Raw genomic sequence first — 24,712 nt, forward strand, 5'->3', positions numbered from 1 at the left:
ATACAAGTAGGTACAACTCATCCATTACATTTTCTGTTTGCATAGAAATAAAAGAGAACCCAAGTGCCCAAAGTCTATAGCGATAGAAAATAGCTCCTGCAGTGTCAAGTGACTGATTCTAAAGCAACATATAAAACAGGGTTATCACTGAAAAACTGTGTTAGGTTGGATGAGGATTTATGAATACCTACCACAGCTAGACAAAGAGAGACATTTATTTGGTTTGTAAATCACATAAAGAAAGTGGAAGAGCTGTACATAAAAACCATACTCTTAGACAGAAAATACATTCCAGCTCCAATATACACCCGAATGCTAATGTTGTTCAGCAACTATACAGAACTGACATTAAAACTAATCACAGAAAAAATTAAATGTCAAACAGATGCAAACTTAAAAGAAACTGAAGAAAAAGTGAGAAGTTTATCCACCAGAGACAGTTGTTAAAGGTCAAGTCACAGAGACGTTTTCAGAGAAGTGAGTGAAAAAAGAGCCTGTGGCAAGAGATTTGCAGCGATGGCTCAGAAAGTCTCATCCAGCCAACATTTTAGGTGATTAGCATTAAATTCACCCAAACTTTGGAAGGCTGTGGAAGTTTAATGTTTTAATTCACAACTTTGAAAATGAATCTTCTTAATTTCTGGATGTAATATGCATGAAATGACACTCTGTCACCTGAATAGTTCACTGAGTAGCTGAAAAATGATAGATAGGAATGAAATTAAACATTTAATTACATTGGTGCCCTGCAGCCAAGTATGTTTTAATTGTCATTTTAAACACTAAAAACATTGTATTTCGAAATTTTTAAAAACTAGGCCACCTAGTATATGTCCTTAATTATGTAAAGCGGTTCCAACCTTAATGGATTGTGACCTTCTAAAACAAAACTTAGTCTGCTTGTGATCACTTGTGTAAGTCAGTGGAGCACAGACATGTTCCGTCTCCTCAAACTGCTCTAAAGGAGCACTGCAGAAATTTTGTGTCACATTTCCATGAGCATGAGGAATTCAGAGAGGACAAATAAAAACAAGACCGGTCAAGATCAAATTATGCAACTCAGTACCTATAGCAGCCTTTATTAGCCCCTGATCCCCACTATTTAGCTCATTTTCATTATTTCCCCAGGCACCCAGAAGCCAACCAGTAGGCCTATTCTCCAGAGCAGAAAAGATTAGTGGATAGATCATTTAGCAGAATGGCAGAAAAATAACTGACAATGGATTGATTAAAATATATATATATAGTAATGAATAAAATAAAATAAAAAAATCTCTGATACAAGCTTCTCAAATGTGAATATGATATTTAAAAAAAAAGAAAAAGAAATATGAAAATGTCCCAGTTTCTTAAATGCCAGACAGACAAAACCAAAACAAACAAACAAACAAAACCCTTATTTAATGATAATAAATAAAACTAACTTCAAAGAACACTGAAGTGCATTTTCAATTATCTTACTGAACATTTGTTGGATGTGCTGATCATTATTTTGATTCTTGTTTACAGCTTTGACACAGAGAATCTCTTTTTCTTTATAGCCTATGTCTAACTAACATGAACAAAATCTGTGGCTTTATTGAACACTGAATATTGAATACTAATCACTGCCTGCGTTACATCCATCAGCCTCTCCACTAAACGTTTGCAGCGTGGTGACGTAACGCGCAATCGACGCCATCGTTTCCCAGCATCCCATTGGAGCAAGTCCTCTCCGGCTGGCCAATCACAGCGCAGAAACCTCGCGAGGACTGTTTGCAAACACGGAAATACAGTGAGCGAGGGAAGGAGCAGCACGTCAGCGTAGTTATAGTTTGTGTTTTATTTCATGCAACCGAAGATTTCGTGATTAAAAACAGACGCTACTCGTAAAAAGTTGCAAACAGGCTGCTGTGGTGGACTTTTTTCTCCCGCTCTATGGATTTGTTGCACCTTCTGTCATGGGTCTGCATCGTGTTCTCAGTCGGGATGTTCTCGACTGGACTGTAAGTTGTATCGGTGATTAATGACATGCAACATGGCAGCTCTACTCTACTACATCTCCTCCTGTTACTTTTATGTGGATGCCATGGCAGCAAAATCGAATTTGAACATGAATGATTGAGTGAACTCTTTTGATAAAGTTATTTGTGTGTGTGTGTGTGTGTGTGTGTGTGTGTGTGTGTGTGTGTGTGTGTGTGTGTGTGTGTGGTGTGTGTGTGTGTGTGTGTGTGTGTGTTGTGTGTGGTGTGTGTGTGTGTGTGTGTGTGTGTGTGTGTGTGTGTGTGTGTGTGTGTGTGTTTTCCTAGGACCGACCTAAAGAAGATGAGAGAATCCAAAAGTGCTGACAACATCCAGTTTCTCCCTTTCCTCACCACGTGTCTTAAGTGAGTGGGTGTTTTTGTGTTTGTCCATTATCCTTGATCTTTCAGTACCGCTGTCATCCCACTCAGTGCTCATCTGATGTTTGCTCTTGTTTTCATAGTAACCTTGGTTGGTTGTATTATGGGATGCTAAAAGTGGATCAGACAATTGTCCTGGTCAACATTATCGGAGCCCTCCTCCAGTTCCTTTATATCATCATGTATTTCCAGTACACAAAACAAAAGGTCAGCATGCATCTGCAGAGAGCTCATCACTGAGGCTACATCAAGCTTATTTTGGATGTGAGAGCAGCTCAGCATCTCCCCTGTGTGTGTTTTTGTTTCAGAGGCTGGTGATGTCGCAGACGATTGCAGCGGGGATGGTGCTGACCTGCTGCTGGTTTTACTTCACCACGTTTCTTCCTGAGGGACCGACTCGGCTCAACCAGCTGGGCCTCACCTGCAGCGTGGTCACCGTCAGCATGTACCTGTCGCCGCTCACCGACCTGGTACACACAGCTCACAATTTTAACACTACAGAATGGAAACATTATACATACGAAGTCCCATAGGATGTTTCTTTCATTGCACTCACAGAAAAATCAAATCAAAGTAGAAATTATAATAGTAAAATCCACTAATATCCACCAACATCAGGCTTTTGTTGGGGATGGCAGGTTCATCAGCTGCTGCTTCAATCTGCATTGATGTAAACATTTGCAAATTTCCCTTCTTTTCCTGTTGTGGCAGAGCACAGACACTGTACACAACCGAAAAAAAATAAATATATTAATTAATTTTTTTTAATTTAATTTTTTTTTTTTAAATAATAATATATAGCTATTAGCTACTGTAAAACTAAAGGATGTGGGACACTGAATCATCCCTGGACCCTGTGAGTGACGAACAGCCGAACTCCACACGTGAGTTTGTTTACATCAGAACAGCTGTAGTGAGGACGTGACGCTGCAGGAGAGGAGACTGTAACTAAACAGGACACGTTAGCTCGTGGTGTGGTTACGGCGTACATTAACAGGTGACTGTTTCACTACAATTAGCCTACTGTGTGGAAAACCCATAGACTGTAAAAAGAAAAACCACGCTGTAATGATCGTGATCGAGTTGAACGAGTGTGTTTGGAGCTGACGGGAGGAGAGAAAAAAGAGAGCGAGACGCACGTAGCGGCCGTGATATGACGACCCCGTCCCCGCTGAGGAGGAACTCGGCTGTTATGGAACAGGACCTAAACCAAGTCGAGTAGAGCCCATAGAGCCCAACTTTGTAGTGTAAAGAGCCATTATTGTGCGTCTGCCCCAACTCTGCGGCGCTCTCTCTTCCTCCTTCCCGTCTCTCTCTAACTGTCCTTTCAAAATAAAAGCACAAAAAGCCGGAGGGGAAAAAAAAAAAACACTGACTCGTGAGCTGGTGGCGGTGAGATATTTAGCGTGGCAGCCGCCACCACATTATCTATGCAGGAACCCTTATATGATTAAGAAAATACTACAGTGTTTCTCATTAAATAACAAGAGAGTTTCGTTCCAGTCAGCCCCTCCACCTGCCGCCTCTCTCTTACTGCGGTCGCACCGCTCACTTCTCCTCTGCTGCCGCTGCACATGCCCCGTCTCTCTCTCTCTCCCCTGCTCTGTGTGTGTGTGAAGAGCAGCCCCGCCCCTCAGTGATCAGAGAGACAGAGAGCGGCAGGGAAGAAGCAGTTTATGGCGCTGTGGAAAAAACTGCAGCCATCGGCCACTATCGGAGCCAAGTTCCGCTGATTCCGATAGTTTGTAAAACGTCCTATTGGCGCCGATTAATCGGCCAAAACGATTAATCGGTCGACCTCTAGTACACACCTGTCACCTGCTGTCAAACCAGAAACACTGCAGCTAAAATGCTCTTAGGGAAGCAAATATGAACTGCAACTGCCCTGAAACACACAATCACTGATCGAAGCATCTGACATAGAGCCACAACCTGGGATGCTCTTTTCTATCTTTTCCTGGTTCTGTAAGACAATAGTAGTAAGTGTGGTAAACAACAAACTTGTCACACTTTTGAAAGTGGATAAACACTAAGGTGAGGGAGTCATTGCTTAGCGTCACTATGTCACCAGTGTCAGCTGTCAGTCATTCTAACTAAATGTGGCTGCGTTTCTGCTTCGTAATAATGTAGAAAAACAAGTCAAGTGGCAGTTGCAACATTGTCAAGTCATCATTGTAAGATCTCTGAAAGGCACCATTCATTTTCTAAAAGCACTAAAGATAAAATTAGGAAATGTGCATGGCAGAGCTGTATTATTAAAAAAGGCAAAACAAGACCTTTTAAAATAAATAATAGGAATCACATCTGTACATTCAGGAAATCATGTCTGTAGGAGTCAGGAGGAAGCTCTTATCCTAAACACTCAGCTGTTTTATACAAACATCAATACAATATTCACATAAACAACAACTTCCTACATACTATTATACACAGCATGCCTTCCTCTTAAAGGACAATTCCGGGCAAATTCAACCTGGGGCTCCAGTTTCCTAATATTTTAGGTCTAAAAGAAGGAATCTGGAGATTTTCTGTTTAATTGCTCCTGTTTTGCGGTAGTTGTGTCTGTCCCTGCATCGCCACAGCAGTGATGAATGGGAGCGGACAGCATTTCCGCTGTTTAGGCTGTTTACATCCCACAAAACCACATTTTTCTTCCACCGACAGCATCAGGTGGCTATTCAAACACACACAGAGGGGTTTGTTTACTTCAAGAAAGCCGACATGTTTGTAAACGGAACTGTAATACAAAATCTTGCGTAGTCTTGCGTCAACTCGCGAAGTCTCGCGTGAGAGTCGAGTTGACGGCTAACTATGTTTACAGGTCGCCTAGCTCCCCCGTTTGTTTTATCAACAAAGGAATATCAACTCAGAGCCGCAACGTCTTCATAGCAGTAAGAGTAAGTCTGGATAATATTGTTTATTCTGCCTGTAAACATACTGAGAGTGTCAACTTGACTCTTGCGTGAGACTACGCAAGACTTTGTATTAGCTCTCTGTTTACAAACATGCCGGCTTGCTTGAAGTAAACAAACCCCTCGGTGTGTGTTTAAGGCCATTTGACGCTGTCTGTGAAAAAAAAAAGCGGTTTTGAGGGATATAAACAGCCGGAATTGTCCTTTAATGTCAGCTCTGTATGTGTAGCTATTTATCAGTGAAGGAATTAATCCCCTGCCCTCTCTCTTTCCTTTTGTGTCTTCATATCATCCTTTGGTTCCATCTAGTATCCTGTTTGTCTCCTTCCCCCCATCTGCCCCACAGCTCCAAATGACCCCCGGTCAGTTTCCTGCCTTTCTTTCCCTCATCTGTGTTTTCCTGTTATTCTCAGTCTCTGTCTGTTTGTGCCCCATCCCCTTAGTTACTTTTTGTTTTCTCTTTACTGTTTTATATATACAGTGCAGCTTGAAAGTTTGCGAACCCTCCAAACGTGGTGCCTGTGATTTTGGCCAAATAATTAGATTTTGGACTCATTTGTCCAGAGAATGGACGTACAGAGGGCCTCTGGTTTGTCCAAGTGATCTCTGCCAAAGTTTAAAGGGCTTCCTTCTAGCAACCCTACCATGAATGGCATGTCCATTCATTTTTCGCTTGATTGTTGACACATGTACATTTATCCCAGAAGCTGCCAGAGAGGTCTGCAACTCTCTGGAGATGATGTGTGGGTCAGCTTTTACCCCATTTATTATTCTTCTGGTGCTTCTTGGTGAAAGTTTTGATGGCCGTCCACTTCTGGGCAGAGCTGCGGTGATGCTGAGTGCCCTCCATGTGTAAATGGTTTGTTTTACAGATCTTACAAAACCTTTCCTAAGGATGTTTCATTTGAATGGTCTGCTGAATTAATTACTTGAACACCCACAAGTGTTTCACCTGAGTATTTTCTACTTGACGTTTTACATAGTCTGCTGGCTACTCACACAGTTCCCTCATAACAAATACATGGAATTGATAAACATAAACCTGACATTTCATATATCAAATCTGGTGATGATAAACAAGAAAATTATGTTAAAAAAACAGAAACATCTAAGCTACTCAAGGGGTTCACAAACTTTCAAGCAGCATTGTGTATATATACTGTATATATGCTGGCACTACACAGAGTGTAAACCTGAAGCCATCCTTATCAAGGCATTTAGTGCAGCACATTCCAGATGTGCTTCTGGTATTTGAAGGGAAATTCCAGGTCAGTGCAACACTCATGGTCATCATTCCTGTTTGTGAAAATACAATTGTACTCACAAGATGAATTACTGAGAACTGGGCATGTGGTGACGTTGCTAAACGGAAATCAGATGGAGGAAGACAAGTAAACAGACAGATAATCATGTTGGTTTAAAACAAATTTATAGCCAGACCTTTTTGATATGAAGGACAAAAAAATGACATGGGTATAAATGTATGCTGTAAGCATATGTAATTAAATACATTTTTTTGATGCCAACTTTTAAATTGTAGAAAATTTCTAAATGTAGACATTATCTACATGTAGTTATTCATGGGTCTGTATGTTAATTAGGTGGTCCTACCTCTGTCTAAAGCCGGATTGTTTATTGTTGTGTGATAACATGCACTACTACTAACCTGACTTGACGGACACACAGGAGTTTTGCCTTTATTTTATGCTATGATGTTGATCCAGTTTCATTACTAGAGTGCCAAATCTGACCATATATTATCACAATTCAGTTCACAGACACAGAATTCACATGAGAACTTGTAACTATTATAGAGAGAAACCTGACAGCTCCCTCAACAGGCAACACTTGGCAACATTGGGGAGAAGAAACACCCTTATCAAACAACACAACCTGAATCTACTCAAGGACGTGTACAGATGTTTTATCAAAAGGGTAACTGCAGTTGTGAGATAGTTCTCATGATTTTTTTTTTTTTACATTTCTTTCCTCTTCTCTTCTCTTTTAGGTAGAGATAATACGTAGTCGTAATGTGCAGTGCTTGTCATTTCCCCTGACTGTAGCCACCTTCTTCACTTCAACCTCATGGGTTCTCTACGGCCTGCAGCTAATGGATAACTATATTGTGGTAAGACAAGTGAACGCTGTTTTAAACATTGTTTCTTGATTGAAATAAAAACCTTCATCTTTGTGTTTTTTATTTGAATTCCAGGTTCCGAATACACCTGGGATCCTCACCAGCCTCATCAGATTTTATCTGTTTTGGAGATTTGCGCCTGCCAATCAAAGCTCGCCTTCCTATAAGGCTATGCAGATATGAGGACATGAGGGCGATGGTTATGCAACCAGAAAGAGATGACAGATCTGTTGCCTGCAGCTCTCCTATCAGTCGTCTTGTACTTTTAATAGAGCGAGACAGTCACATGACAGGGAACAAACAATAGGGCGACTCTACTTATGAAGTGGAGATGATGTATTGTGCTTCTAGGAGAAGTATACGTATAAAGGTGAACAGAAAACTCAATTATGTCAATTCATTTTTTTTCCTGCAGCTATGTGTCAAACCTGTGTCTCCTCTCCATGTCTTTCAAGTGCCTTCTGTTAGCTCATGTTTGCCATTAACAATCAATGGCATCAGACTTAACCTGTTTCCCAATCCAGTGAGTTGGATTGAATCTTCCTCACCTCATATGAGCCAAAGATTTTATGGAATTGTAACTTGTGGGCTGCTATTTTAATATTACATATATAGTTTCTTTGTTCCCTGGTACATGTGTGGTAGAAGGCTTTCCTATATAGTTTTATATTTTTATTTACATCCTGGTGAGGCAACAATGTTTTCATGTCTCTTCAGAGTTGGTACTTCTATATCATCATGTAGACAAAATATTGAGTCATATCAGTGGCAGTAAGTTATATTTGTTTGTAAATGATTTCTATATATATTGTGGCTAAATCTTTTTGATACGGGATATATACTGTATGTCTGACTTTATGTCCAAATCCTTATATCGTTAACTTATATTGTTAATTCAATTTTTGTAAGTTCTTGTGGGATCAAATAAAATGCTAGATGAGATTAGTGCCACAGGATTTGTTTACAGAAATGAATGATGCTTATTTCTCTCGTGGCTTGTCATGGGTGATATAATTGTGCTTTTTTCCCCTTATTATCTGTAATAAGGACATATGTTATGCAAATGAAACAGCTGAGTGTCATTAGTAATTCACTCACTTCTAAACGATGTAAGATCCTTAAAGGTGCCACATAAATAAATTTTTATCTTAACCATCTGTGGCTTTTCTTTGTCGATTGAATATTAAGTTGTTAACAAGGTGAAGATGAAATGATCAGCTGCTCAACAAAGCATGAAGGCCGCACATGGCTCTTGAATAAGGAGGATTTGTGCCGTAGTTTGAAGGTTTTTGTTTTGGATGCAGTAATGAGCTTGCATGCAGATTTGTAGAGATAACTGTATGTGTGTGTGTGAGAGAGAAAGAGAAAAGCTCGTTTGATGGTGCAGCAGCGCGAATGAGCTTGTTTGTGTGAGTATGTTGATACAGAGAGGGCAGCGGTGGGAAAGGCCACGCCAGAGGTTCTCATCTTGTGTGTGTATGTGTGTGTGTGTGTAACATTGGACTCTCTTCCTGCGCTCAAAGAGACTGCCCCCTGAAAGAGCACACACAGACACAACACAGCATTGTGCTGGAGCTGAGTGTTATGTAGGAGAAAAGCTAAGCTGAGGAGAGTGGGAGTGCAAGATAAGTGAGCTACAGTTGAAAGAGAAAACAAGAAAGAAAGGGGGAAACTTTGAGCAGGAGATGAGAAGGCAGAGAAGAAGAATGTATAAATGAGATAGAGGTGGGAAACACTGAAGCCAGGGACGGGAATAAAGAAGTTCATGGACAGTTGCAAGTTTGGTTTGTTCCACAGTCATCATGCTTAACAGCTAGCTGTTAAGTTGAATGGTGCCTCAAGCTAAATGCAAAAGTCAGCTTGCGAACATGCTAACAATGTCACTGCTACCATTTTTTAGCATAATGTTTTGCATGTTTGCATAAAATAACTAATAACTACTCCAGAAACCGTTATCACTCTTTTTTTTAGGTATAGTCATCAACAAAAGTAGTGGACTATGTGTGTGTGAGCTTCATTGTGCCTCTAGGAAACAACACCAAAGTAGGATTACTTACTTAGGATTACTTACAAAAATAAAAGTGTATTTAAAAAAAATTGGATGGGATTGTGTAAACAAGTGCGTCATAGTCATCAGGTCTGCTCTTGACTTGAAATCTAAGCCAGTGTGCTTTGATAAAACGAAGATGGAGGCAGTGATAAGGTGTGGGCCTTGTGAGCATTAATACGTCATTTTCAGAGGAAAAGGAAGGCGGAGGCAGTTCAGCTGTAAGAAAAATGAGTAAATGATGAGTCCAGGACGTGTTAGGTGTTGTCCATTCTTGAGGTGAAAAGAGACAGACATCAATAGGGTTGGAGAGACAATGCATGGAGACAGATAGACTGGCCGGACACACCCCTCATTAGAAACTGTGGCTTTATTGTGAAGAGACAAAATGTGAAGTGTTAGGCAGGAAATCGAAGCACGGCCCTTACACTTTTGTGTACATGTCTTTGGTTGACGGCCAAATGGTAACATGAGGCCTATGTTTTGTATATGAGTGTGTGTTGTAGTGGGAGTGGGGGGGTGGCGGCAGGGCGGGGGATAATCAGCTGAACAATGAGTACAACTCACAAACAGGATCCCTCTGTTTCCTGAAGTAGAGACTGTCTCCTTAAACAACAGACACACAAGCTGACTCTTGTACTTTTGCACACACATCCTTTAGGCCTTCCACACGCTGCACGTGCACTAGTGTTGTCTCTTCCACAGACACTCTCACAATCTCTCCCCAACAAACACCATGTGTGCATTCAGATGTCTATTTTTGTCATTATGGGCGACTTCTGATCTATGGGGTTTGTTTCCCCAGTAATTACACACAACAAAGTCTCTGCTTTCATGAGATCTGCAGCCAGAAAGTGTGCACACTCAGCATATAAACACACACACACACACAAAGCACACTGGGAGGCAGTCAGCAGCCTGTGCACTTTCTGCCACCAGTAAAAGCACACCTGTCCCAGCTGCTGTTTTGAAGAGAACAAGAGAGAAAGGAGGAATGTGCTTCTCTCAGTTTTCCTGACAACCTCTCACCCACCGCAGTCGTCTCTGTCACAGTCCTCCCTCGGCTTATTTATCTAATTATTCCCGAGGACAGCTATTGTTCCTCCACTCATCAGTCATTTCATTTCTCACTCTTGTCGTTTTTATTCTTTATCTTTTCCCAAATCATACCTCTTACTCATGTCATCTTACTCCTTCTCTTGCTCAATTTATCATTCTTCTCCTTCACCTCTCACTCCTTGGAAAAAAGGCTTGGTTGTTTCACAGTCCTGCACACACATTCATGTTGGAGTCATACAATTGACTGCCATGTTTTGTACACTGTGATCATCTGCAGTGATAATCAGGCCTGCCTCGTGAAACTGTCAGCCAGTCTAAGATTTATAGATTTATAAGCAGAGGAGCCGTCTCACTTCATGTATTTTTGATATGCAGGAGATTTCATTGATTGACAAAGAACCGCATATAAAAGTCGCCCTGTTAACATTCATACACAAGCTTGCTGTCATAGCTTTTTGTTGGTGTACTTGCATATGCATGCAATCCCTTGTTTGTAAATGCGTTTGGTGCTGTAGGTATTTATAGGAGAGCCATGTGCAGGGAGCAGCAAGTGACTTTCTATCCCCAGTTTTACCAAGTTCTCCGCCTTTGTTTTGATTTTATAATCAGCATTTTTCTCCTCGGGGCCTGGAGGCGGCACAGCTGAGAGGCTCACACACAAACTCAAATGCATACATCGCAGGTTACACACAAAGACCACCTTCCTTTTTCTGACACAAACACAATCACAAATGCAAAAAATGTGACTCTTCAGCTCTTTCACTGGTGCCAGTTGGTGCTAAAAGACCTTTGCTCTGTACTTGTGCCACGGAAATAGATAAACAGGCAGAACCTCCAGTGTGTCCTGAGGGTGTGAGTGTGGTTCAGTATGTCCTGTCTCAGTCTTCCAAATTGTTTTTCTCCCCCCTCCTACCTCCTCTTCCTCCTCCTCCTCCTCCTCCTCCTCCTGCCTCTGCCGTCCTTCAGAATGGGAACAGTGAGTGAAGTGATATGTGGACAGCCAGTCATTAAGCTGTCAGGGGACAGCCTACGGACCAAAACACTGTCAGCAAGGATGAACATACACATTTCACCTTTGATATAAATCATTTGTCAGGTATCCTTCTGTTTTTACCAGCAGAACACACCAGAGATTTAAGCTGGATTTGACAACAACAGCATTACAGGAACAATATTTAAGTCAGCGCATATCAATGTAGGTCATCTATCACAAGCTTCTTTTTCTACTCACATTTCTTTACTTGTACAATTAAAATGAGCAGACAGCAGGTTACAGTTGCCAAGAATACAACTTAAAATCAAGCCACGCAGGTGTTAGGACAGTTAAGGATTTTATATGGAGAGTTAATGTTTTTCCAGTCTAAAAATGACACAGACACTCACACATAAATACTCAAAGAGCCTGTAGGGCTTTGGTCCTGTCTGAGCATGCTTGCTCACTTTGGCATCCTCCCAGAACACACACATGTGGCAGGTTTGTGTGCGTGTGCGTGCGTGTGTGGATTTGGATGTATTTTTGAATGGCAACCATATCAAGTAGATTTGGATTTGATTGAGTGGGTGTATGTGTGGAGGATTCAGTGTAGTTGCAGTAGTGGTGATGATCTTCACAAACTTCTGCCATTCGGCCATTTTGTTTGATGATTTCTCTTTTGGAGAAAAGTGCAAATCACAGATGGAACTTGTGGAGGCTGATGGGGGAGAGTTTGCATTTGCACGTGTGTGTGTGTGTGTGTGTATATATGTACTGTAGGCAGATCATACACGTCCATTGTGATATGCAGAGGTGCTGAGGAAAGACAGGAGACACAGCTGTTCAGGGGACTGGGAGTCTGTGCTTGCATTAGCAAACATTTCTGCAGCTTCCTGCACTGTGTGCACATTTGAAAGTTTGCTACATCTCATTGCGTGTGTGGAACTTATTCTGCATGGCACTCAGCATTTTTTTGGCAGTCAAAGCCAACACATCGCTATTCAAATACTGTAGTTTCATCACAGTTAATGACTCCAATATAAAACCATTAAAGAGAAATACAATAGATGGTACATCTCTTAAGTCCACCATCATCTGTATTCATCTGAAATTACACACTTTCCCCCATTATTGGTACACACTGTAGATTAGTAGCTTATTCATCTTTTGACTAAGTTTATCAAAAAGACCCATCATTAAATCATCTTACAAGGACAATAGCACTAATTCAGATGAACTTCACGCCCACATGCTTGCGTGCAAACACCCAGAAAAACACCAGATTCACCTCTGTTGGCAGGAGTTGTGTCATGTAAACACATGTAAACTAACGTTAGCTGTAGCTAAGAAATTACGCAATCGCACTGAGACAGAGCCCTGCGGAGACGGTGTTAGGGTGAGGGAGAAAACATTTAAGTTGTTGTGTCTGTATGACACATCTTGCACTCAAGTTGAACCCTGTCTGGAATAATAATGAGCTCCAACTTGAATCGATGTTGATTTTGTAGCTTTGCATGTTGGAGGTTTCCTCTCTCTTCCTGTTGTATTGTGTCAAAATGTGTGTGTGGTGTAAATTCACTGCAGCTAAATGTGATTAATATAGTGCATTCTGCCTTGGGAGTATTAATGAAGATCAGACCTGACTGGTTGTAGCGCATGTACGTTTTAATAATGTATTATCACTAACAAATGAATAAGTACAAAAAATGAAATAAAGAGAAAGAACCAGAGAGAGATGGGAGGATATTTTGCCTCCAGGTGCGAATAGGACAAAGTTTGGCTCAAAGGAACTATACAGACTAAAAGCTTTTAACTTGCAATGTCTAACATGTCATCACGGATTTGTGGTCAAGTCGGTGTTGACAGACTTTGCATCTGTTGCTGACTGGATCCTTTTTTCTTTTTTTTTTAAACAAAAGACAGTGGAAAAATCAAAGCGCAAACAATGTCGCCCCCTAAAGGCAAGTTTTTAATGTTGCACACACTGGCCGCAGATGGATTGCAACAGCTCCTTGTTAATGTAAAATGATAATGAAAATGAGCAACCCCTCTGGTGTTACACAACATCTACACTTGACTTTTTTACCTTTGTGGAATTTCCCTATTTGTCACTGTCTGGGTCATAATAGCTCGTTAAAACACAGCTCTGACTACCAGTAAACTGGCTCATTTACTGGCTCCTCTGTCTTGCCTTGCTCTGTATCAGTCCTACGGTTGTTTTCTTTTTTTTTCTGTAGTTTTTATGTTAACCTCGTGACACAAGAGGATCCACTTTACCTGTTGAAGCAGGTCTGGCACACTGGCGTGATTGAGTTAACACTTGCCTTCACTTGCAGGCTGGCACCACGCACTCACAGGCATCAGTTTTCTCGTGACACTTTAACAAAGAGAGTCTGTTTTTATATCCCTAATGGAGTATGGTCCTGCTGTTTATAGTCAGTCAAAATGTGACAACTTAATAGCATGTGACAATTAAACAAGACAGTTGCATTTGACATGTTTGTAATTTTGGCTGTAGGGTGGTACAACGAAAATAACAGAGGTTTACAACAAAGAGAGTTCTCCATGAGGTTAGTGTAAGTACTAAAACACAGGAAGACATGGACTGTATCAGAGAAACAGAAAACAGCCTCTCCTGTTTACAGCTGCAGAAAAAAAAGCAACATCACAGCATTTACTGATAATATTGTGAATACGAATTCTCTACAATTCACATTATCAGCTTTAACTGTGCTCATTATCGGACACAAAGTGACTCCATGCTGCAGTTATCAGTCATTTATTGTGTTTCTCATGACATGATAGAAACATTCTGCCAGCAAGGCAAAGTCTAAATTTGTAGATTCTGATTTCTGAGATGCTACAGTCTAAAGTCATTCAAGTGCTGTGCTGTAACACACGTAGAGGAGTCTAGACAGGTTCTTCAAGACAGGATACACACACAGACACACATCAGAAAGCATGAAAGTCACAGCCAGATATCTATCTTTCTCTCTCTCACTCTCTCACCCGCACACTCACAGAGGCCAGAAAATCATATCATATATCAAAATACAGTCAGAGTCAGTTGATTTGAAAATATTAGAATATAGACAATCTCTTGAACTGAAATGATACATAACCGGGCTCTTACATTCCCCAAACATAACTGTATTTCAGCTTAGTCAGTTAGTAAAGAAGCTACTGTCAGCTGCAGTAGGGAAAACCAAAAGCTATAGATAAAAAAGTCAAATCTAAAGTCAACCAGAGCTCTTCAAAAAGACCTACTTCTGTCCACTTCCTCCAGCCGATCATTAATATGTATGTGCAAATCACTCGAACACCACAGTTTAATACCGAACAAGTAGGCCATCTATATTTTTAACTTTCGTAAGGATGTAAAACACTGAAATGTATTTGCATGTTCATAAGTCAACAAGCATGATAAGGTTTTTTTTTTTTTTTTTACTGTCATTCCTATTGTAATCTGGAAACAGAGAGGCAACTGTGAGCATGTTTATCCAGCCGAAATGCCACACGCTTCCTTTTGAAATGCAAAACAGTGGCTATATAAAATTCCAAGTGGGACTGTTAAGACACAGAGACACGTGATCCTGACTAGAGCCGGCAACACTCAACAACTCAACAACCGAAGAATATTCACATTCTCTAATTCTGCATTATATACACATTGTTCACACTTGTTGAAGCTACATTAAAAATTAAGATAGAAAATTAGACGTACAGTACATCTGAGGTGCTTTTACAAGGTGTCAGTCAGTTATCTGCATATATGTGAGTTATGAATCCTAGTTACACTTGCATGCAACTTGTGTGTGTCCACACATTCTGGGACAAATTAAGACAAGTGTAAAGGGAAAGCGGAGTTTTTTTTTCTTACATTGCAAACTGATTTTTTTTTTTTTTTTTTTTTTACCAGTATAAAGGTGTTTGACTCACCCTGTCAACAGATTTCTGCATAGTCTAAAATCACTTCAGCCACAATGTCCATAGTAAAGGAGAAAGAAAGCAGAAAAAATGAAATAAATCAAGCCAAAAGGAGTGATTGATATCTTCAAGTGCAAATGCAAAATAACATCAGATATTTATAGCAAGAGAAAAAAAACCGTAAACATATCCAGCAGTGACAGTCCGATAGAGCATCAAAGGCAGTTAATCATCAACTAACATTAAGTGATGAATATGAACCACCATTACTCTACAGACATGAAACAAACTCAGATCTGTGAGTGAACTGTCTCCTTATTTATTTACTGAGGTTTGTTGCTCGTGTTTGGATGGTTACCCTGCGTGGCGGCGGCTCATCGATGATCCGCTCGGCCACAAGATCCTGCAGCTGCAGGGCTCCTCCGCCGATGAAGCAGAAGGCCGGACACACCGGCGCCGAGCAATCCACGTGTCCCTCGCACAGGATCCGCAAGGAGTGGGCATCATAGAAGGTGACCCGTCCTTTATCACAGTCCAGACACACTCCTAGTCGGGGCGGCAGAGGAGTAGTGTGAGGGTGAGGCATGTTGCTGTGGCTGCTGCTGTGGGAGTGGGAGTGGACTCCTCCGTGGCTTTGGCTGTCCCCCTGACTCTGACTTTGACCGTGTCCTTGAGGGAGCAGGATCTTGCCCATGCCGATGGTGAGAAAGCAGAATGGAGGGGAGTCCTGGCCGTCCTCGGCCCCACTGTCATGGCCACTGTCTGGGTCACAACTGGCACGAAGGCAGAGGAGGGAGAGAAAATTAGGGTTAACAAGAGAGAAGCTAAATGAAGGATGAAAACACAACTAAACTACACACTTAACCCTCCTGCTGTCTTCCTGGGTCAAGGAAGGACAAAAGGAAGGAAGGAAGTTAGGAAGGACAAAGGGAAGGAAGTTAGGAAGGACAAAGGGAAGGAAGGAAGGAAGGAAGGAAGGAAGGAAGGAAGGAAGGAAGGAAGGAAGGAAGGAAGGAAGGAAGGAAGGAAGGAAGGAAGGAAGGATGAAGTGAAAGAAAGAAGGAAGGAAGGCAGGAAGGAAGGACGAAGGGAAAGAAAGAAGGAAGGAAGGCAGGAAGGAAGGACGAAGGGAAAAAAGGAAGGAAGGAAGGACAAAGGGAACGATGGGAGGAAAGAAGGAAGGGAAAAAGGAAGGAAAGAAAGATGGAGGGAGGGAACAGACCAGGTCAACTGGATCAAAAGAGGAAGGAAGAAGAAGAAAGGACAAAGGGAAGGAATGATGGAAAGAAGCAAGGATAAAAGGATTGTGGAAAGAAGGAAGGGAGAAAGGAAGGAAAGAAGGAAGGATGGAGGAAGTGAACAGATTGGGTCAATTTGACCCAGAAGGACAACAGGAGGGTTAAACACATGAAAATGTGAAACACACCACTCATGATAAACACTGTAGAAACACTGTAAATTACTGGTATAGTTATGCAAATTTAATATGAGTTTAAACAATGAACAACAAAGTAGATACAACCACAGTGGCATAAGCCATAAGCAAAATAAAAAAAAATGCCAACAATTTTGTGAAAAAACTATAAATAATCATGTGACTGAATGAAGTTCTCTCCTTGTGTTTTCAAGTGTTGCTTTCACTTGTGAACCCTCGTGGGAACCATCACCTGACTCTACAGTTTTCAGCTCTACAGAGCATTTCATCATCCTCACCTCATTGTTTCAGTTTCACAACCTGCAACTTTACTGTTTTGTTCAACTGCTCCCTTTACAGCAGCAGGTTGTATTATGTCAGTGTTGCATTTAAAGGTTGTTTCCACTGCCTCCAAGTGGCTGAAACATCCATAATAAAAATCAATAAATTCTGATGTAAGAATGTGGAAAGTGACAATTCTGGCACGGTTCATAGTCAGATATACTGTATATCAAAAGAGCATTTACCAATAAATATATAGATGCTTTCATATTTCCTTTACTTGTTCAGTGCAGTATATTTGTTGTCGTAGGAAACAAAGTTTAGTCTTTGAAAGCGATGTGTGGGTTCTACATGGTGTTGTATATTTAGGATAGTAAGATGTAGTTACCGGGGACTGGCCATGTCCTGAGGGAGATGGAACCACTCTTGTAGCTTCGCCTCCTGCCCTACTCCCACCTGCGAGAGAGAGAAACAGACAGACAGGAAGCTTTAGTCACATCCACTCTGAGTCAGCATGGAAGGTGAAGCTGGTTACACATATATAACCCATTATAACACCAAAAACAACTGACTCGAATTCAAGTCTTGTACAGAGCTTACACCACACCACACCACACAGATTAAAGCAGAAGTAAGCGATCCGGTCGTTTTGGCTAACTTCTTGTCAGCTGATGGAGTTAGCAGTCCCCGCCCTCGTCCCTACGTCACCGCATTCACGTGCATCCCTTGGCTGCACACACAGCCCTTCATGCCGTTCTCTCTCCTCATTGGATAAAGCTTGTGGGATACAAGGAAGTATAAAAGAAGTTTTCTCCTCGGCTTACAGCAGAGCAGAGTGACTGACAGACCCGTGTTTCGGACCAAACACTCTATATAAGTGATTGCTGTCGGAAGATATAACTATTTAAGACTTATATTAACACAAACATTCCGCTTACTTCTGCTTTAAACCGTAGCAAATATTCAATCAACACTCACACAGCAAATTGTTCTTTTTTGGTTCATTTTTGGTCATTAAGCTTTCTGCAAAGTATATGCTGCGGAATCACTGGACTCCGTTAAACAGAGAGAACAAAATCTACAGATTTGTTAGTAATGTGATTTATTGTGGACACGCATCAGAGATAATCCTGACTCCCGCTGATAAAGTGTCATTCAACTTCAGTAAAAAAAAAAAAAAGTGCCACGACACCCAGCAATTCATTTTGTGTTCTCTATTGTGTTTTGTGTAACACGTGTGTCTGTTTGTTATATAGGAAAAACTATGAATGTAAAGAAAAACTTCCTCTCACCTTTACCAAGTAGGAGCCAGGCTCCACAGAGCACGCCCAGTAGTGTCTGCCTTGAGTGACAGCCAGGTCGGCCACCAGGAGGTCAGAGGTCAAGTGGCAAGAGGTGAGTGTGCGATCAGCAGCCTGCAGGAGGGCGAGGCCGGGCACGCTGCGGGCGTAGGTTTGGCCTTTACCCAGTGCTAGCCTGTCAGCATGCAAACCCCAGCGAGAGTCCAAGGAGAAACTCAACACTGAGAGGAGGAGGAGGAGGAGGAGGAAGAGGAGAGAGGAGGCATAATGACAGGGAAAGGAGGAGTAAAGAGGGAGGGATGGCGAGTTGGGTTAAACGAGGAAGGAAGGAAGGATTAGATCCTGAAGCTGAAACAGAGTCAGACTACAACAAGTCTGAACACATCATGGAAAAAAGAACACAGAAGAGTGGGAAGAGGAGCTGGATAAGAGGCAGATCAAGAAGAAAAGGTATACTCGGGAATACATGAAGTGACTTTAACAAGAACACAAGAAAGTAGTGGTAACATGTTGTTTCAGTGATTCAGATAATGACTGATTTAATGTAATAGGACCTAGGTAATAGGACAACTAGGTGGAATAATAGCAAGAGATACAATGGACATATAAATGAAAAGTGAAGAATTTTTGAAAGACAGACCTGTAGCAAGAGAGACAGAAGCAGAAAGAGTCTGACTGGGATAAAACTGGGATGCGGAACAAAAAAAGGAAGTTTTGGTAAAGATGCTGAAATAAAATAATGATAATAGTTTGGGAATGGAGGAAATAAAGGGATGGAGAGAAAGAAAATTGTTAATGTTAGTCGATCAATTGAGAAAATGACAATTCTGGAAAAAACACTCAAATCAATATATTGTGTGTGTATGTTTTGCAATGAATGAAATGTAAAACAAAAAAGAAGTATGATGTAACATAATAGATCTCCATATCTCACCAGGTGCAGGTGGAGTGTGGAGGTACACCTCCTCACTGTACTCTCCAAACCCGGCTTTGTTGCACCCTCTCACCCTGAGCACATATACACTGTCCATCTGCAGGCGATCTATCACAGCACTGACCCCCCTCACTTCATCCAGACGCAGCCACGCCGTTAAAGAGTTGGGGGACCTGGTGCCGCCCCACGCGGCTCCAGCTCCTCCGGCTCGTCGCTGGTATTCAACAGAGAAATGCCAAGCTGGTGCCGAATCCTGAGGGAGGCGCCAGCACAAAAACAGCTGGTCGTAGGCTAATGTCTTCTGAGTGTCAATGACTGGAGCCAGTGGAGCTGCGGATGAGAAAAAGCGATGGAAAAATTCAGGTTACATTTACTGATCTCCAAAAGGAGATTTCACGGATTTCACTTTTGAATGGTTTATAATAGAAAAACAAATAAGCTCATCACCGCGTATGAACTCCAGGCTGTTGATGAGTTTCACCTCCTTGGATGCGTCCAAGTGAAAATGTCTGAAGGAGGGATCGGCAGCGAGAGTGAAACACTGAAGGTGTTCTATGGCCTTCACGAGCCTGGAGGGAGAGAAACACACACACAGTAGATGGAGAAATGTCAACAAGTCAAACCAAACCAGTGAATTCAGCTGACAGTCTGCAGGTACCTGTTGTGGGTGATTCTGGCAGCCTGAACGAAGCAGGGTGCATCGGTCTCTTTGAGCAGCTCCTGTGTGTAGGCCATCAGGCCTGCGTGTTCCAGCAGTCCACGCCTCTCAGAGACCTGAGCAGACAGGAGCTCCTGTCTTCTACTGCGAGATCCCTCCAGGGCCAGAACCAAAGCCCCCTGACGCTCCACTACAGCCGCTCCCAGCTCCCGGATACAGTGGGTCAGCTGCTGCAGAGCTGCTGCACTGTTAGCCTACCGACAGAAAAAAAAGAGAGAGACACAGAGACAATGGTTTAGCTATTGCTGATACAGGAGTGCCATATTGCCTCTAGATGGCACACTTATTTTACCTAGCTGCAGTTGAAATTACTGTAAGGTGCCTTCTATTGTATCATATTTTATCCTATTGTTAAAAAAAAGGCTTTTTCCTCTAAACAGGAAAACATGAATTCAATTCAAAGCCTGTTCTTTAAAAGACAAACACTAATGATTGGTTGTGTAGACCACAACTTAGTGTAGATACTGATGAAACAGGTATTTTGACAAAGCAGAATAAGTCGATAAGCAGAGTAAAGCTAAATAACCTCCATCTGTTTGATGGCAGCTTCCAGTTGAGTGATCTGGCTCTGTATGATGTCCTGATTGGCCAGGATGAAGTTGACCTCCTTGGTGACCTTTTCCTGTAGGGCCGAAACATAAGTAAATATTACAAAGCTGGATCCTGACCACTATCCTGACAGAGTGACAGACTTCACATGAATGTACCTTGAGGGCCTGGTAGGCCTGTGCTATAGGTAACACTTTGTGCCCATGGTGGACACGTCGAAGCTTGCACAGTGGACACAGGAGCCTCTGGCAGTTACGGCAGTACCACTGCAGTCTCTCCTGCTCATGCTCTGTGCACACTAGGACCTAGAGCACAAACAAGGATGAACACACTGTGACAACATAAGAAAAGCTCCTGCATGTCACGTAAAAAAAAAACACAAAAACAGCCAGACCTTTGGCCTAAAGTTGTTGGTGGGAAGAATGTGTTCATGCTGAGCTCTTGGCGTTCCCCAGGGGTGGTAGAGTTTGAAACACTCATTGCAGAAGTTGGACTTGCAGTCAGCGCAGCCTTTGGTAGCCTCCAGAGACTGAGGTGGCTTACAGAAACCACACATGATGGCGATGCTGCCCAGACTTACTGTGTGCCTGTACCTAGAGGGTAGACGGGGGCACAGGGGAGATAAGGGAGGTGTTGGTGTGATACTGCAGTAAAGAAGGAAATCAAGCTAAGAAGGAGAGATTTCAGCTATATGTTTTTGCCCTGCTCTCTTTCCAGTAGTTAGATGTCCAGCTATTCAACTGCCCTGACCTGGATACACCACCAGCAGCTGTCTTGTTAGTGCTTTCTGTGCAGTAAAACATGCATCGTCACACTCTCCTGACCAAAACAACCACTGCCTGGGGAGGGAGCAGCTGCACTCATCATACTGCTGTGTGTGAAACTGAGAAACTGCCTATCCCCATAACTCACTCCCCCATGCCAGAACGCTTCTATTTCAAAAGCAGCTCCTCTCCCTTTGATCTTCACTTTCTGAACTGATAAGAGGAGAAAATGATTAACATTTAAGGCGAGGGGGGGGGGGGGGGGGGGGGTAAGGTAATTCAATCTAAAGTTGCCCCAACTTAACTTTTGTCAATGTAACCATTTTGCCAGAGTTGTTGCTGTCAAACACTGCAGTTTTTAGCTGTCCCTGCAGTCCGCTCAGGGGAACAGGAAGGATTCATTATTGAAACTCCTTCCAGCAAATGATTTCCTGTCTCATTTATAAAGTAGTATTGACTGTGCCCTTCATTTGCTGCCTCACTTCATTGCCTGCAGTGAGTAGTCAAAGGGATTTTTTTTTTCTCACAAAACAGTGATTACTTTGTTTTTGACTTCTATTAATAAGCTCATGACGATAATCGCACAAAATAAAACAAAAACATCCCACAAATCGTGTAGTTATGGTGTATGTGCAGGTGCGCACCTCTCCACAATGCGCTCCAGAGTGAGGTTACGGAGGCACTCCGACAGGCCTCGTTCTCCAAGCTCCACGTCCTGCTGGCAGGAAGGACATGGGAACAACATGGGGGGAGTGTTTGTGTCCTTCCGCCTCCGCCCTGGGTATGTTCCACACACTGGGAACAGGACACAGATGTAGTGGAAGTGTAGGAAAAATGAGCATGAGGAGAATGTAATATTGATATGGAGGATGAGGCAGCTGTTAAGTGAACTAAGAGAAAAACACATTATGTATCTACATAGAACAGAGGGGTAAATAAAAGCCAGGATACAGCAGAGGAAATGCTATGTGCCTACACAGCTATTATAGGAAAAACACCTGCTCTATAGATGCTTACTCCCTCTTCTACCTCCTTGACTCCCTTTACCTCTGTGGACCTTGTTCTACATGCAGTTAAATAAATCATGAGGTGAATGCATAAGGCTCCGGGTGTACAGCAGGATATTGATGTCAGCTAGATCATCTATAATACTCAGATGCTAAGAAGACAGTGGCGTCACACCACACCGTAATCTCTGCATTTTCAAACCATGATGTCACTCTTTTGTCACTTGGATGTTCAGTGTTTTTTCCCATTAAAACATGAGCAACACTTATATTGCAAGCACATAAATGTTCCCAGTCACTTGTACCAAACACTCTTATCCACACACATCATCTTCAAGTCCTTTACCTGTTTTTAGGACCCGTTCCAGGCGGTCAGGGGTCCTCGGTGTGGGTTTACGTGTTTGTCTTGGGGAGCGGGTGTTGGGGGTGGAAGCCGGGGAATGGGGCTCTGGAGGGAGGTCTGGAGGAGGATAACCTCTTTGTACCAGTACCTCGGCCGCACACAGCAGACACACACTGTGCTGGCATGGCAAAAGGATGGGCTGCTTCACCATCTCGTCACACACGGGGCAATGCAGCTCCTGTTCCATACTCTTCATGTTGGACTGGAGAGTAGAGAATTGAAGGAGTCAGACCAGAGAAAGGCTGAGTCACTGGTTTTAAGTTTAAAAAAAAAATCAGTTGCTCTTTATATTCACCTCCTGTAACCTGAAAAAATGTATAGGCTTATGAAATGTGTAGGAGTCAAAAGCAAGTGGGGGAGCTGATGCAGATACTGGTTGTGTAAGCTGGTGCTGGAAAAAAGAAAAAAAAAGAAACACAGGATGGGCAGATGTAATGGAAAAATACCATTCTCCCACTTCAGTTGTTGACCAATCTCCCTTAATATGATTGGAGTCATCTAACTTCTGAAAAAAGATTTGCAGATACCATATTGGTTACAGAGTATAGGGGCCTTTATCCAAGCAGGGAGAATCAAGTCAATAAAAATAAATTAAGCTTACAGTTTTTTTGTGGCCGCCGGCCTCGGTTTTACACACAGTCCCTTTTCCGGTGTTGCAGCTGCTGAACGCAGCATCCCGTTTCTATGACAACGCGCATCATCTCTGCCTGCTCATCGTATGCGGCCCGTAAGCAAGCGTTTTCAGCTACTGTTAGCAGATGTTGTTGATTGCAAGCATCAAACATACACCCATATCTGCTTCAACGTTTGGATTTTTTTAGGTAGGCTATGACATTTGTGGTTTTACTCCCAAGCCCCATGGTAGATCTTTGAACAACCCATCTCTCTTTGATTGGGTGCCAAAAATATGTCAAAGGTAGAAATAGACTCACATTCCTTAAACAACATACATGCTACATGAGCATTCAGAGGCTGTCGAGGGGTAATATAAAGATTCTGTGATTAAAAACGGGCATCGTGTAGGCTACATGTGATATCTCCGTCCATAGAAATTGACTCACATGGTTGATACTATAAAAAAATAATAATTAAAAAAAGGTCGTCATACTTACACTAATGCGAACCAGTGCATCCATGATAGAGGTAAAGGTTTGTAACTCCGCATCTGCCATGCTTCCACGATGCCACCGTCTGTGCGGTGCAGCGACTGTAGACCTCGTTTTTTTGATGGAGAAGCCGGGGACAGGTTGTCTCAGTCGCACCGACGTTAGGACAAACCTTACAGGCCCGGGCTGGGGAACCGTGACTACAGATTTGCTCTCGGTGCTTTTCCGTTGCTCGGTGTGTGCTGTGCTGTGCTGTTGCGCACACGCTGATGTTGTCTGTCTAGCTACGAGTCGTCGTAGAATTAGGATTGCGGGGGGAGGAGAGAAGGAGGGGTGGGGGGATCCGGGGTTGCAGGCGAGATCAGCCGCATTGGCAAATAAACATGAATCATATCTTACATTTTAATACAATAATGAATGATTTGTAGGCCTATATGTTCGAAGATGTAAACATAATAAAATCTGATATAGGGCCTAATTATCACACTCTTATACAGGCTAGGCTATATTTACAGATTTTCCTTTCTCTCTCTTTTTTTTTCCCCCCCTCCAAAAGTATGAATTTAACCCATAGATTCAACCCTGGTTTCCTGCCAACAGCGTTTTGATCGTTTGAATTTTGGGGGGATTCTTCTTGTGCCTCCGTAACCTTAATATTTCCTCTGCTTAATTGTTTGTGGCCTAGTTCTTCGTGTTGCCGTTAGATGGCAGTGTTGTGAAGGAAAACGGCACCAGTCGGTCCGGAACCTTTCTAGTGTCGGTTGCCAACCCGGTGAGTTATAAAGAACGTACCGATTC

At 42.3% G+C, this 24,712-nt stretch overlaps 2 protein-coding genes across 2 annotated transcripts; one reads left to right on the plus strand and one right to left on the minus strand.

The window, feature by feature from the left end:
* The first annotated feature begins 1,753 nt into the window (after positions 1-1,753).
* On the plus strand, positions 1,754-8,585 carry slc50a1 (solute carrier family 50 member 1). Its single transcript, XM_085801297.1, has 6 exons — positions 1,754-1,985; positions 2,289-2,366; positions 2,465-2,588; positions 2,690-2,851; positions 7,302-7,421; positions 7,506-8,585. Exons 1-6 carry the CDS (start codon positions 1,918-1,920, stop codon positions 7,611-7,613), a joined length of 660 nt encoding a protein of 219 aa, XP_085657423.1. The 5' UTR covers positions 1,754-1,917; the 3' UTR covers positions 7,614-8,585.
* Positions 8,586-13,673: 5,088 nt separating this feature from the next.
* Positions 13,674-24,196, minus strand: trim46a (tripartite motif containing 46a). The gene is made up of 12 exons (XM_085801299.1): positions 23,921-24,196; positions 22,752-23,010; positions 22,043-22,193; positions 21,029-21,227; positions 20,793-20,939; positions 20,612-20,707; positions 20,026-20,279; positions 19,815-19,936; positions 19,368-19,697; positions 18,425-18,654; positions 17,521-17,588; positions 13,674-16,209 (listed from the first exon to the last, which is right to left on the minus strand). Exons 1-12 carry the CDS (start codon positions 23,978-23,980, stop codon positions 15,756-15,758), a joined length of 2,370 nt encoding a protein of 789 aa, XP_085657425.1. The 5' UTR covers positions 23,981-24,196; the 3' UTR covers positions 13,674-15,755.
* Between the last annotated feature and the right edge of the window lie 516 nt (positions 24,197-24,712).

This window comes from Trachurus japonicus, chromosome 16, assembly GCF_045865225.1.
Source record: "Trachurus japonicus isolate A0001 chromosome 16, Traja_1.0".
Classification (NCBI taxonomy): Eukaryota; Metazoa; Chordata; class Actinopteri; order Carangiformes; family Carangidae; genus Trachurus; species Trachurus japonicus.

Excerpts from the sequence above, each read along its gene's own strand:
- slc50a1 (XM_085801297.1), top strand. The coding sequence starts at position 1,918 with ATGGATTTGTTGCACCTTCTGTCATGGGTCTGCATCGTGTTCTCAGTC. Across the intron at positions 1,986-2,288 it reads GGGATGTTCTCGACTGGACT|GACCGACCTAAAGAAGATGA; the intron begins GTAAGTTGTATC and ends GTGTTTTCCTAG. Across the intron at positions 2,367-2,464 it reads TTCCTCACCACGTGTCTTAA|TAACCTTGGTTGGTTGTATT; the intron begins GTGAGTGGGTGT and ends TTGTTTTCATAG.
- trim46a (XM_085801299.1), bottom strand. The coding sequence starts at position 23,980 with ATGGCAGATGCGGAGTTACAAACCTTTACCTCTATCATGGATGCACTG. Across the intron at positions 19,937-20,025 it reads GCCAGAATCACCCACAACAG|GCTCGTGAAGGCCATAGAAC; the intron begins GTACCTGCAGAC and ends CTCTCCCTCCAG. Across the intron at positions 19,698-19,814 it reads CAGCCTGGAGTTCATACGCG|CTCCACTGGCTCCAGTCATT; the intron begins GTGATGAGCTTA and ends TCTCATCCGCAG.